This window comes from Tubulanus polymorphus, chromosome 4, assembly GCF_964204645.1.
Source record: "Tubulanus polymorphus chromosome 4, tnTubPoly1.2, whole genome shotgun sequence".
Classification (NCBI taxonomy): domain Eukaryota; kingdom Metazoa; phylum Nemertea; class Palaeonemertea; order Tubulaniformes; family Tubulanidae; genus Tubulanus; species Tubulanus polymorphus.
The window spans coordinates 26,194,754-26,209,298 of NC_134028.1; the positions used below are offsets into that span (position 1 = coordinate 26,194,754).

General features: G+C 36.8%; 2 protein-coding genes across 2 annotated transcripts; both read left to right on the plus strand.

Moving 5' to 3' along the window:
* The first annotated feature begins 344 nt into the window (after nucleotides 1–344).
* LOC141903671 (ADP-ribosylation factor-like protein 6-interacting protein 1) lies at nucleotides 345–5,960 on the plus strand. Its single transcript, XM_074791898.1, has 6 exons — nucleotides 345–400; nucleotides 942–1,075; nucleotides 1,408–1,527; nucleotides 1,728–1,845; nucleotides 1,930–2,014; nucleotides 2,123–5,960. Exons 1-6 carry the CDS (start codon nucleotides 353–355, stop codon nucleotides 2,245–2,247), a joined length of 630 nt encoding a protein of 209 aa, XP_074647999.1. The 5' UTR covers nucleotides 345–352; the 3' UTR covers nucleotides 2,248–5,960.
* Nucleotides 5,961–10,729: 4,769 nt separating this feature from the next.
* Nucleotides 10,730–12,978, plus strand: LOC141904517 (zinc finger CCHC domain-containing protein 24-like). The gene is made up of 4 exons (XM_074793108.1): nucleotides 10,730–11,004; nucleotides 11,839–11,988; nucleotides 12,236–12,400; nucleotides 12,703–12,978. The coding sequence occupies exons 1-4, from the start codon at nucleotides 10,798–10,800 to the stop codon at nucleotides 12,814–12,816; spliced, it is 636 nt and encodes a 211-aa protein (XP_074649209.1). The 5' UTR covers nucleotides 10,730–10,797; the 3' UTR covers nucleotides 12,817–12,978.
* Nucleotides 12,979–14,545: the final 1,567 nt, after the last annotated feature.

Sequence of the window (14,545 nt, forward strand, 5' to 3'; positions counted from 1 at the left end):
ATAGTTTCGGCCGCTGGCACGCGGGGATCTTCCGCGTTTGTAAACAACCCACTAGAAAAGCGAGACATTTTACACCACACCTTATTTTAATTCAATCTTATAATTTATGATTTTAAATCATTTGCAAATTTACAGTAGCATACTGCGTCGCAAGCTTATTCAATTCTGAGCGACTGTTCCTTTAAGGTGATGAGCCATCTCCAGCGTTTTGTTTTACAATATTTTGTATCTACATGTACTTCTCCTTATTTTGGAATTATTTCATGAATTATTATTTGAAATGGATTCATCTATGTCTACAGGGATTCTACGTTCCTTCGTTTAAAACACCTCACTTTCACAGGGAATCAAGATGGCCGAATTTCAAGAAACTGACATCGATCGTTACACAGAGGAAGAGGTAAAAACACTCTTAAAATAACCGAAATTTCTCGGGAACAATTTTCTGTCGAAAGAGATTAATTATATCTATATTTTGCATGAAAGTTAGCGTGCAATAACCCGCAGAATCACAATAAAATAGACTGTAAAAACATCAATTCAATTACAAATAAATTGAATCGCTTGTTTATTGAGTTTCCAATCGAGCTTGTGGATATACTCTCTCTGAAGATAGACAGAGATTCCCTTTCTCAAATTTCGGATTATTTAACTAGTTTGATTAGTATATGAATTATTCATAAGATCTTTGATTAGATCAATTAGAAAAATAATATATTATAGTTAAAATCTAATTGACGGACGCCTCGTTACTACACAGACAGCCATTGATTTGAATTCAACCATAATTTAAATTTAGAATACACTATGTTTCATGATTCACCGTCGACTACTATGTTGAAAAAAAATTACCCCAAATATATATACAAATTAGGAAGAAGTTTAATCAATAAAACTTCCTACTTTCTACAACTGCGTTGATATTTCTCTATTACTAACAGAATGATTTGGTTGCTAAAATAAAGAAAGAACTGGAGGGCTGGAGAGAGGTTCTGTTACCTATAAATAAAGTACTGACCTGGGAGAAACCTCCGTATCCAGTAATACTCGTCTCTGGAATCACTTTCATATTCTTGTAAGTATTTATCAATCCTTTAATGAGCGAACCCCTGACACTCTTCAGGGTGGCCACTGACATCAGGGAATCAGAACAATCTAGAAAATATCGGGGAAAATTTGACAGATTTTGTTGTATGCAGTAAACCTCGGATTTACTCGGGGAATGAGTGGCGCCACTCTGTTCATTTTCTACTGCTATCATTTGAAAATGATATGAGATTTGAATCGGGACTTAATTCAATGAAAATGAATTATAGTGTTAACTCAAACTCCACTGTGGAACTGGATCCCACACATCCACTTCTGACTATTGAAGTTAATTGACGTGTTTTATCTGTACTGTTTCAGTCTGATTTGGTATTTCGATCCGTCAGTATTAACGACATTCTCGTTACTGGGACTGATTATTTCACTGGTTGATTATCTCGTGCCGACCATAGCTTCGAGTTTGTTTAAATCGGACAATTGGTAAGTAACAGGGTTAGATGACTCGCGCTTTGATTTGCTTTTAAAACCAGCGAATAAATGGTTTACCGAGATAAACAGTAGGACCACTGATTTATGAGGGGTCTACTATAATTGGGATATAAAAGTGATGCCTATATCCAGGAACAACTAATCTATAGGGAGCCTGTGACATAATAAGAAGTTGCTGATCCGTTTTTCAGGACTGTCGTTCAGGAAAAAGAATTCGAAAACATTTGTATTCGAATTCACAACGCGAAAGTTCACATTCAGAATCTGCGAACTCAGATTTTCAACTTGAAAACTGAGAAACCGAAAACGGTGAGTACAGACAACGGCGTTTTAATTCCAAGTCTTTCCATCTTACTCCTAACATTCATTGATAATCACGTGTTTTATTTTCAGTATTTTATTGCTGTCGTTATCACACTGCTCGTGACTGCTTACATTGGAAATTTAATCGACAATTTGTTGCTGACATACTTGATCGGTAAGAGCAAAAATATCCCTCAAAAAGTTCTCCCAGTGTTTCAGAGAATTTTTCATGTACGGCATAAAAGTTTCGCACCCTGTTTATACATTGAATTGTTTATTGCAGTTGTATTCTTGGTTCTATTGCCCGGCTTGCGACACCACGGAATCATTCAGAAATACACGTCGACATTGACCTCAAAAGTGAAAGAGTTCATACAAAGCAAAACGAAAAAAGCGAAGAAGAATTAATGAGAGACAACTGGAAGAGTTTGGGCTGAACCGTCCTGTCCCGGGGCTAATGAACAACACTGACTGACTGACATGTAAGCCAGAATCCGAGAGGATATTTTAGGGTTATATTTATAACCACAGATAGATTATTATTATAACTATTAAACCCTTCCATATATGAATATTATTTCTATCACCGCGATGTAGATGATTATTAGCGTTCATAATTTTTAGCTTGGAAAAAAGACGATAAAAATATTCTTGAGAATTGACGATGAACCCTCGATATTCAGGATAAACCCAATAATAAATTCTTTAACTTTGACCTTTAATCAGGTTTATGACTCATGCGTTTTTAAGATAAAACTTGCCACTTAAGTTCACACCGTACAAAGGTTGATTATAAAAGAAATAAAAGAGTTACATAATTTTGGTCTGGAATTTACACAGTTTGTCTGCGGGGCGTTCACTGCCACTGAAACAGCGTTTGTTTTAACTACCACAAATAAAATTTGTTGTGCCAAAAAGCCGAATGTGCTTCTACTAAAGCTGCTTATCTCAATATTGTCATGCGTAATAAACCTCTACATTTTCTTCACAACTTTGTGATAGAAAAATTAATAAATGAATATAATTACTCGTAATGAAATATAAATATTCTGGTGAGGGATGGTTCGGTACTGAAGGGGCTGTTCATAAAGTAGATAATACACACGCGTGAGGGAAACATTCACCACTTGCTCGTGATCGGTCGTAGAGGGCTACGAAAATAAGCAGCAAAATAATATTCGTATGTACAGTTTAAGTCCATTATAACAACACTATTATCAGGACCGATAAATATATGGCGTTATAAGTTGTAATTTGATTGAGCGAATTTTTTTTCCGGAAAATGTCAGCAGCGAGTTGTGGCAATAAAAATGATGGCAGCGTTGTAAAGAACATTGACTGTACTTGTTGAACGGCCCCTAATTGTGATGAGCACCTCTTAGTACGGAAATATTAATTACCGCTATACGATATGCGTTGTATTAATTGATTAACATTTGGATGCAACTGTCAGGGTTCATAGCAGTCGTTGATGAGGCTATGAACCGTGAAATGTGATAGTAGATTTTTACATAATGACGTGAACATTTTTGATATGATGGATATCGATATTGTATTAATGAAGTGACTATTGTTGTAATCATGTTCAGAAAATCTCTAAAACGTTTTTTTTTCTCTACGGATCGTGTTGTATTTTAGTATCCGATGATTTGTGTAATTTTTCAAGACTTAAATTTAAAGTTTCATTGGTTGTGAAAATTGCTGGCAGTGATGATTTTTGATGCTCAAGTTTTCATCGATATTCGCTCTACATTCAACACTTGTTCCTCAGCTGTAACTATTTCCAATCACTTTCTGTTATCATTCATATACAGTATATGTTGTACTGGTTATAATATGAATGTAGTGAAGGTCAGAACTATATTTAACTCTCTCTCCTCTCTCTCTCTCTTTAACATACTGTTATCTCGTTCACTCAGCCCAGAATGAAAATTAGTTATCAGTCAATAGTAGATAAGCTTATTAAATTATGGCCGAAAGTTTTTGTTTTGAAATAGAAGTTCGGGAACACTCCTCGTCATAGCTATAGCCGTTTCAATTCAATATGGTTCGTATCCGTTCATTTGAAAGCTTATTGTTCATGAACATATCAGATAGCTGAATTGAGCTGATCTGTTCTGTTGCCCTGGCTGTCTAGCTGCACTGGCCTGGTCTCTGTACTGATATATCGCACATGTTGCATATGTAATATTAGTCATATATATGTTAAACTCTGTATAATTGGGTATATGTAATCTCTATATTTCATATCCAGGGTTCATAGTGATTCTGCGAAGGGCTTATTTTTTGAAAGATTTGGTAAAGCCCTTAAAAAGTGCTTGCTTACCATAAAAATTCCAAACAGGGCTTTCATTTGGCATTTGGTGCCCCAAATTATTTTTTGGACTGTTATGTGTTATGTACATTGACAAAGGTGGCAGTCTAAAATGATAAGTGTCACTCTTGCCTTGCAATCTTCTATGAACCCTTTATACTGATTATATATGCATCGGTCTGGAAACTTGATGAAAATATGAATTAGAATATTTATTGATAATATTGAATAGTTCCTGACTTCGAAGTAGGGGTTCATTAGTGGGCGTTCATAAAGTATGCGCACATCCATGGAGGAAGGTGGTAAAAAATAATCCACTTTTTCCTCATAGACGCTGCTGCTGAAATCAGCTCACGATTGCGTATGTTTACGTTATGAACTGTCCTCTAACGGTTTCTCTCACTCAAGAAAGAAGAAAAACTTTTTTTTAACTTGTGTGTATTAGATACTTGAGATTTTTTTTCGAAACAATTCCAAATGATTGTGGAGATTGCTGAATTGCGTAGAGATTGTAAATATATTTTAAGAATTTGCATTTTATAATTAATTTATTTGCATGAGTGATGTTTATTTTTTTTAATATAATATGTAGTCGGTTAATAACACGGTGGACAGCGTCCGATATTTATGGTTTTTCGTAGATCTAATCTAGTCCGTACGTAATATTATGGTATCTTTTTTTTCGGTTCGTTGTTTCGGAAACTAGCAGGCATTCGAATCGTGAAATTTCTGTTTAGTATTTTCTATATAAAGTTCATATTCCACTTGTCATGCTAGAATAAACATGACACTCTACGCCTTGTTTTTTAGGAAAGATTACCGGGGATGTTATAATTGTAAATTTTGTTTATTTTATGCATACGTCATAAATGAACGATTCTCCGTCTTGTACATGTACATGCACATGTACCATATACATTGTACATGTAATTTCGCTCTAGTAAAAAGTCCGCTTTAAAACATTTGAATGAAATGATTTTGACTCGGGAGTCGAACTATGGATTCGAGTGATCGATGGTGAAAATAATGTTGAAATGATCGACAGGTCTCTAAATGTGAATATTAGGGCAGGGTTCGTAGCGAGTCTAAATCTGAAAAGTGCTGCGTGCTTTTGTAATGATTAGGGATACGCCCTGATTAGAAATTGTTTTGCAGGTAAAACCCTGTAAGTGTTGAATAGACCTTACCATGAAATGTCTGCTGGTTTTTGACCTTATCAATTTTTTTTTTACGCTGCATTCGAACACAACACAGATAACGGGGGGGGATTGGTCCTTAAACATGTCACAAACAATATAAAGTGGAGCATTTCGATATGTAACCACTAGATGACACCTATTTGAAGTCACGTGTGGAGACTCCACTCAAGTCTAGACATAATAACGACAGATTTGGCTAGCTGTTCGTTCTGTGAACTTTGAATCTTCATTTTTATCAGTCTTTTAATTCAGAGGCTTTTGAAAAGGCTGATCAATCTTTTAAGAGTTCTTGTTTTGTTTGTGACAAGTGGACTATTGAGACAGTGGCCTCAATTCATGTGGTGTAGTGGTAAACCTTGACAACTTCCCCTCCCTAGTACAATGTACTTTTACCCGAGAAAGAAAGAATAATGATGTGTTTTAGAATTGTTGAATCGAGTGATTTTAACCTACCCGATAGAAACATACACCTTTTATAGTCTGATGACAAGACTCCCAGCTTGAACCCAACACGATGTGTAATGTGAGCTTTTTATATAGGGTAGCTTGTTGTAACGCATGGCTTTTTGCAAGAATAAAAAAAATAATCTCATCAATTATGATGTATATTGTGAATTTGACTCTCGTGTTGTTTTATGAAATGTGGATTCTGTATATTACCGCCTTTTTGCGGAGAGCAGAACAACTAGATGTGAGAACCTTGCAGACAGTCCGAGGTGAGAGGCAGAACCCTGTCCCAGTGAACCATGCAGACAGTGAGAGGCAGAACCCTGTCCCAGTGAACCGTGCAGACAGTGAGAGGCAGAACCCTGTCCCAGTGAACTGTGCAGACAGTGAGAGGTAGAACCCTGTCCCAGTGAACTGTGCAGACAGTGAGAGGCAGAACCCTGTCCCAGTGAACTGTGCAGACAGTAAGAGGCAGAACCCTGTCCCAGTGAACCGTGCAGACAGTGAGAGGTAGAACCTTGCTAAAATGTCCTAAACTAGAAGAAAATGTCTTATTTGTCTTATCAAAATGTCTTATCTCACATGCCCATTGCCATCGGGAATCCCTTAAGATATCAAATGCCTATTTCTGTGAGATGATTGTTCGTAGGTTCGACAAACCATTTCGGTATTTTCATGTACGTGGTTATAGAGATCAGTTTCATGTATTGTTTCCTTTTGAATGACGTTCACGATAGTAAGAGGCGCTTGCTCTTGGCCTGACCTTGGAGTAATTATTTACTTCAAGGCCTGGCTGATCAACTACAGCTAACAGTATGGTTTCAGTGAAAATTATGACATCCTGCTGAGCCGAGGCCAGGATGAGGTGTTGATGATTTTAATGAGATTATTGAGGGAAGCTTAGCAGGTCATTTTTCAAACATTTGTCATCATAATTTACAATTTGTCATGGTACTGGTTTTGGAAACTTTCCGACATAGATTGGGAAAAAGTCAAATAGTTATGATTGGGAAAATGACCGTTAGACGGATAGATATATTATGGCCTAGCGGAATGGCTGGAGATACACTAACTAATCATCTCGATGATTGCTCGTAGCATACAGCGTCATACAATAGGTATATAATACGAAGTCACGACGATACTGTTAGTTCTGATTCTGAGGCAGCTTACATTCTTATTTCATCTTCCTAGAGATAGACTATTTACACGAAAAAGCCCCTTTTTGGAATGCATTTGAGGGCCGGGTGGCTAGCCACCCTATTCACCCCCTAGATCCGCCCCTGCAAAGTTTACTATTCAGGACTTTGCTTCTGCATATAAAAATCAAACCGATAATCAGTGGACGTACCGGTATCAAATTAGCAGGTGGTGTAATATATATATATATATATATATATATATATATATATATATATATATATATATATATATATATATATATATATATATATATATATATATATATGCCGTCAAAAAATATTACCGGGGAATTTCGAAGGGTGCTTTAAATCTAAGACCGTATTGGGCAATACGGCTTCAGTCTGAGTCCACCCCTGATGGCTATAGTGACGATCAAAAAGATTGTTAATTTCGCAATTACTCTTCGGCAGCTCAACACTCGCTTCTAATCGGTCGACAAGTGTCAGTGTGTCCGGTATAAAGTGGTGCTGTGAATATAGGGTTGAGAAAAGAGGTGGATTGCAAGCTAATGAAAACCACTGACTGGTGAACTAACAAAGTTCAGAGAAGCTAATTAACTAAACAAATAAAGACTTTCAAAGAATTATATTTACTTTCATACAACAATTATACAAAATGCCAGGCGTGCTCGAGGAATTATAATGGAAGATCCCCAAACACGTGGACTGATGTCAAAAACAATCCAATCATGGACGTATAAACTATAAACTAAAGTTTATACGTCGATGGTCAAACCATAGACTATTCTATATAGATTTATTCTATTCTCATGACAAAAATTATACCTCGCTAAATGACAGGTAGGAATTATCATGTAAGTTCCTTGTTAACAAGTGAACCGTATTTTAAAATCAGCTCAACATAAAAGCATTCAAACTAGAGACAAATCCTACTGTCTGTCACACCTACTCTCCGTGCGACGTTTTGGTCCGTAATTTCGTTAATAATCGGTTTATCTACCTTTATTATGCATCAATTTGTTCAGCGAGGAATTTGCATTCAGAAATAAAGTTTTCCCCATATATATTATACCAGATAGAGCCCTAGACACTATTTTATACATCTTTCCCCCAGGAATTCATTAATGCGATGGGTAAAAGTAACTTAAACTTAACTTTCAGTATTGCTGAGTTCAGTGTTCTTTTTTCGCCATCTTCTTCATTGTAGTCGCCTTCAGCATCTTCTTCTTCATCTTGCGAGTCCTGAAATGAAAAAAAAGAGAAGAGCGATGAAAACCTGGTAAGGAACAAAACTAATGTTCGAAAGCTTTTCAGCTCTCCGTCGCCTGTCACATGCCGAGAACACCAGACAATGAGCCAGCCAGGAATATACTGCCCTCTACACGCCCTAACACAGAACGCGAAACCCAGGATGAAGACACCTTACTTTCACCATTTACCGACAGGGTGTGCCGGGTGACGTCAGTAACTGACATACCTGCAAGATTGTTTGTGACAAAAATAGAGTAGCGCAACTGGATTGCCCGCACTAGCACTCAAAGGAAGGCAAGACTTATCCCTGCCCGAAGCAACCCACTGGGAATCAATGAATACTAACACTCAAAGGAAGACAGGGAAATTAATCCCTGCCCGAAGCAATCCCTTAAAAGGAATCAATGAATGCTAGAACGCAAGGGAAGGCAGAGAAAAATCTTTGCCCGAAGCAATTCCTGAAAAGGAATCAATGAATACCAGTAGACAGTCCAGCTTTACCACTCCATTTTCACCGCAAACAATCCGACAGATCTGCCAGTCATTGACGTCACCTAGCACACTGTTGATAGGTGGGGAGAGTGAGGCCTCGTCATCTTGGATTTCGTGTTCCATATGAGGGCGTGTAGAGGGCAACCATTTCCTGACCGACTCTTTCTCTGACATCCTCGACACGTGACCGGCGAAGGAGAGCCGACGCTTTCAGACATTAGTTTTGTTCCAGCAAACGTTGAAATTCGACAGAGAAATCGGCCCTGAAAAATAAAACGGGTTAGAACCTGCAAAAAAGAACGGGTTAATAAACACAGAACAGTGCAGGACAGCACAGAGACGAACAGTAACACATAAAACATAAAGACGTCGTTCCTCAGGAAGCAGGAACAGGAGCAGGAGCGGGAGCGCAGCGAAAATCGCCAGGAGGAGAAGGTAGCATGTTCACAGTGTGAGTGTGCAGAGGTGAATGGCCTATGCTTGTGTACACCGTGGTCAGCCGGTGACGTATTCAATAGCGCGTAGAATGCTATCAACAACTTTGAAAAACCTCAATTGTGTCTCTATTGTTGAATTGAATTTCAATTGAGAGCTTATAGAAGGTTCTACTGCCGGGTTGTACGCGCCAGTAGCCAGCTGAACAATATCGTGGAACTTTAAGGCCATATAAAATAAATTACTCGATTCTCAACAGCTCGTCTCTCGAATTTAGCGCCGCCTGGTTTTTTCAGTCTGTTCCGGTCGTTTTTTATATGCTACACTCTTCGAGCGTCAAGTTGATCGTTCGTCTGGGGTCCTAATTAGCCTGCTGGGCATGAAAAATGAAACCGAGTTCTATTTAAAGGGTCACAGTCATATAATAAACACAGAATTAAATAAACCTTTTAAACGGAGCAGTGACTTAGACCCGGACGCCGCCAACACAGACTCCGATACCGCCTAAATTGACAGAGGAATTCAGTCATAGTATTAACTATTCAAAACAAAAATTAGTCTCAGTTGCGTTTTCATTGCTTTCACGCCCAGTTTACAGTTTCAATTAGTGAAAGATTTCATATGATTACTTCTAAGAATATGGTCACCACTCTGACAAGACAATTAAACTATCTGATAGTGTCTATCATAATAATTCGGTGGGGTAGGGCTAGCCTGGTTGGTTTAACCTACGATCAAGTATCTAACTATTGCTTGTAGGTTTAACACGCTTGCTAGAGAGCTGCTGGGTTCGATCTCTGGATGGGCTCGAGTTTTTTTTCTAATAATCCGAATCCCAAGGTATCATCGTAAGTGATGTGAAAACCTGGTGACCTGCGTGTGGTTAGTTTCACCTAAGAGCAATTATCAAATAGATTAGATAATTGCTCGTAGGTTTCACGATCAAAATCCCATCCATTCTTTTATAAAAGCTTTTAGCACCATAACGATTAGGTAACTAATGATCTAATATGCTAGACCTGGTAATCCTGCAATCAAGTTGTAAACTCTCAGACGAGCTCTGATTATCTGGCATCGGGTGATGGTGAAAACACTCTCGACAGTGAAATATATTTTGGCTCATTTCATTCGAGGATTAATGCGATTTCTTTCCATTAAAACATTACAACACTCCTTTTTTCTTCCCCTTCAAACCGCAACGGTCCTGGGCAAATAGCAATATAGTAATTATACAAAGTATATAATACATATCTAAAGTCTGAAGGACAGATCGTATTTCTGTAATTAATTAGCGCAGGAAAAAGTCTTTCTTTTCTCTAGTGCATTTTCCAAACAGGGGATAAGATTTCAATGAAGTAAAGTAGGACTGTGTTTAAGTAATATGATACACAGCTGCCATCACTAAAAATGCTGTGGGGGTGCCAGTGCATACATAGAACACCGCTCACTGTGTAGACAGTGAAAGCGGAGTCTGAGAGCTGCAAAATAGCATCACGTGCTACAGCCCTCCAATCAGCTAGTCCATCTCTAAAACATCAGCAACTGGGGAAGATGCCAACACAAGAAAGTTCCTACGAGAAAACTTTCTGAACTATTTTTACGGAGCGGTGCAACAGGAAATTGACGACGGTCCGGCGAGGATCGAATCCAGGTAAAGATGTCATCGATAGACACCGCTTCGGTCTATTCTAATCAACTATCGAACTGGGTCTATCTGAATTTAACGACGGAACCTCCTCCACCCCATCAGCAACCGGCGCCGCCGCATCATCACGCAGCTCCGCCCCATCACCATCACCAGAATATATACCAGCAACAACCTCCAGATCCGTGGACCGGTCCATTAAGTTTAACCAGTCACCATGTAAGTATCTATCTTAAATCGTTATGATATAAATTGACTTTGACTAAAGTCTGTAAGTTGTTCAAGTACTGTATATCATCCATCTTCGTTCTAACGATAAATAAACCCTGGACTGGATTATTATGTATACATTGAAGCAGTTATACAGTTATCTGGGGTTGTTATTATCGAAAACGAACATTATTCTGAGATACTTCGAGACTCCATTGTCTTATTTCTGGTCTAGTTTAGATTTACATTTTATGAATCTATTCTGATGGGTTTAGTCATGGACTGTTGTCGTGCTCATTATGTAACATTGAATCATTGTTGTAAGCAACAGTTTCATTTATTTCTTAATCTGTTTGCATTCAACCATCTGTATAAATATTTATATGAGACTGTGGGCTGTAAACTCCTTCATTGATAGACTCACAGAAAAGGGGGTTGACTGAGAGCCTTCAGTAGGTACCTATAAGTATGCTGAGATTATTTTTAGAATGCCATGTTCCCATCTGGACCACTAATGGTTTCCAAACAATTGAATAAAGCTAAGCAGAAATGATTACTTCGATAAAACTTTTATTTCAACTTTATCACACCCTATATTGGTTTAGATAAGAATAAAATTTACCTCAGTTTCAAGTAACTGATTAAGTAAAGTTATATACTCTGAATAATTAATTTAATAATTTAATAATTAATAACCTTTCAATTTCATAATTCCACAGAACTAAGTAAAACAATCCTTTTATCACAATAGGAACGTTGTGATGTATTTCAACAGAATTTCCAGGCAGTACTTTGAAGTACTATCAGATGAAATTGAAATGATCACTAATCTTCTTTTTACAGAATACATCCTATGGTAATATCAATGATTTGACTGATCATTTCAATGAGTTATCATTGTCACTGGATCGCAAGCCAGGAAAACGACCCCCTAGCACATATCTATGTCATCTCTGTTTCAACAAAGGACATTACATCAAAGATTGTCCTCAGGTATGTAAATCCAATGTTCATTCGAGTTTGATATGTACACCAATATTGCTCGGAATTTGATAACAAAAACTGATTTCGGGGAGATCTTTTACCTAGGGGAGCTATTTACTGGGTCCTGATGATCATCAGAAAGTTCAACCCAAGATATGTGAAAAGCGTTGTAATTTTTTCAACAAGACTGAATTTAGTAGATTCAAACTATTAAATAAATTATGTGGTTTGATTCAAGAATCTAATGTTTTGACAGGCTCGCCCGAAAGGTGAAGGTTTGACTCCGTATCAGGGCAAGAAAAGATGTTTCGGAGAATACAAGTGTCCGAAGTGTAAGAGAAAGTGGATGAGTGGAAATAGTTGGGCAAATATGGGACAAGAATGTATCAAATGTCACATTAATGTTTATCCACATAAACAGGTAAATGTTTCTATTGAATCACATTTTCTAATGTATTTTTGTATGAATTTACGAATTAGGTGAAAATCTATGCAAGATTGTACATTGTTCATCGATGAGTCTAAAAAATTCACAATTGCTAAACTCTTAACTGTGAATTCAACGTTATTGTTTTCTGGTGAATACCTTGGCGTTATCAACAATGATCATTGTCAATACAGTCTAGTTAACTCCAACCAACTTTTGGGCAACTAGATCTAGATCTCTGTTGTTACTGTGTAATTATGAACATCTCAAACTGTATTCATCAATCTGAATTTTAGAGGCCGCTTGAGAAGCCAGATGGACTGGACGTATCTGATCAAAGTAAAGAACATCCTCAACATTTGTGTGAGAAATGTAAAATGCTTGGTTATTATTGTCGTAGGGTGCAGTAGGAAATCGGTAGACCGTACCAGAAACCCGTTTACAGAGAGGTCTAGACACTTTCCAGAGTCAGGATGACAAAGATATATTGAAGTTATGAGATTTATATTCCCATCAATGAAAAAAAGTGAATCCTCTATAGTTTTCAATACATTTTAGCTTCATTATTTCTATCAACCATACCGTGTATAATAACCTCTTAGAAACACAAGGTAATTCTTCATAAACTCTGGAAGGCGAAGAACATCCGATCTTCAGTTAAGGGGTTCCCTTATTTAAGAACCGCTGCAAGTTAATTAAATCTGGTTTTAGGTTTCATAATCCTAAGCAAGTAAGCAAGTCTAAGAAGTTATATTAAACTCTGAAGTTTTCTAATAATTCTTTGTAGATAAAAAACGTATAGATTATAGATTTTAGTTCCCGAATATCTATCCTTATACTCTATTAAATGAATGTGTATTTGATTTTATAGTGTTGATCCCTTGTGCCGGGATGGTGTTGGTATTATGCATGCTCAATATATTATGGCGTATAGCTCCATATGTTATAGGTAACAACGTCGTATTATTATTTTCAGTCTATTGTATGTAAATTTTTGCTGGTTTCTTCTTTTTAAAATTGACCAATGAGAAATAGATAAATTAATGAGATTATGAAAGACATGTATTTGTGTATATTTGGCAAGTTATTAATTATACAGTTATTAATTAAAAAAAGCGAACTGAAAGTTCTTCTACTAATTTGTAGCTTTTTGTCGTCGATTCCAAAAATCTCTGAAATCGTTTATGATTTTATGAGTTACGAAGAAAATAGTTTTAACACACACACACACACATACAAATAAGTGATCAAAATCGTTTTAATTAAACTGATTCTGTGAAATATATATATTTGAATTGGGTTGTATCGGGTGGATGGGAGAAGATAGGGTCTTGAGTGAATGCAATCTGGATTGATGAAATAACTATGAAATACAGTGGTTGTGAATTTAATGATCATGAAAGTATTCCAGCGTTTTGCTTTCTGTATATTATAGGTTTTTCCGCTGTGGTTTTTTTTCTGTATATATTTTAGTTTGATGATATATGAGTTATAATGATATTATTTGCAGTGAAGGATGTATGAATATGTGTATTTTTAGCTGTTAAGTGTATCGTATCAAGTTCTGCTGCAGTTGCTGCTGTATGATGATACAAGCCACTACTGATGCGGTGTATTTGGGTTATCATTCAATTTCAACTGATACATGAATTTATTCAGGGGTTTGTTTTATAGATAGGTATTATATTTAACCTGGTTGGGGATGGGGGTTAACTCAATTGAAAATGAATTGAGTTAGCCCTGGGCCCAGTTTCACAAAAAGGTTTAACTCTTAAATCGATTTATTTAATTCATTAATTCAGTTTATCTTAAATTGATTTAGGCCTTAATCCTTCTTGTGAAACTGGGCCTTGGGTAATGAAATTGAGCTTAACCCGAGATAAAGATAATACCAGTCTATAAAACTGGCCCCTCACGTATATATCATACATTGAATGTCAAATATTGCCTAAAATGCCTGTATGATGTTTTTCTTGATATGTATTTGATAGAAGATGAAGGCCGATCGTATTGCAATTTACATATAGTTATTCTTAAATTGTATCCAAGAAAAGTTTATTGTTCATTTTTATATCGAGTGTCTTATCAACTGTCTATCACTGAGTGCAGAACAATTGCTAATCTTCCAAAGACCTAATA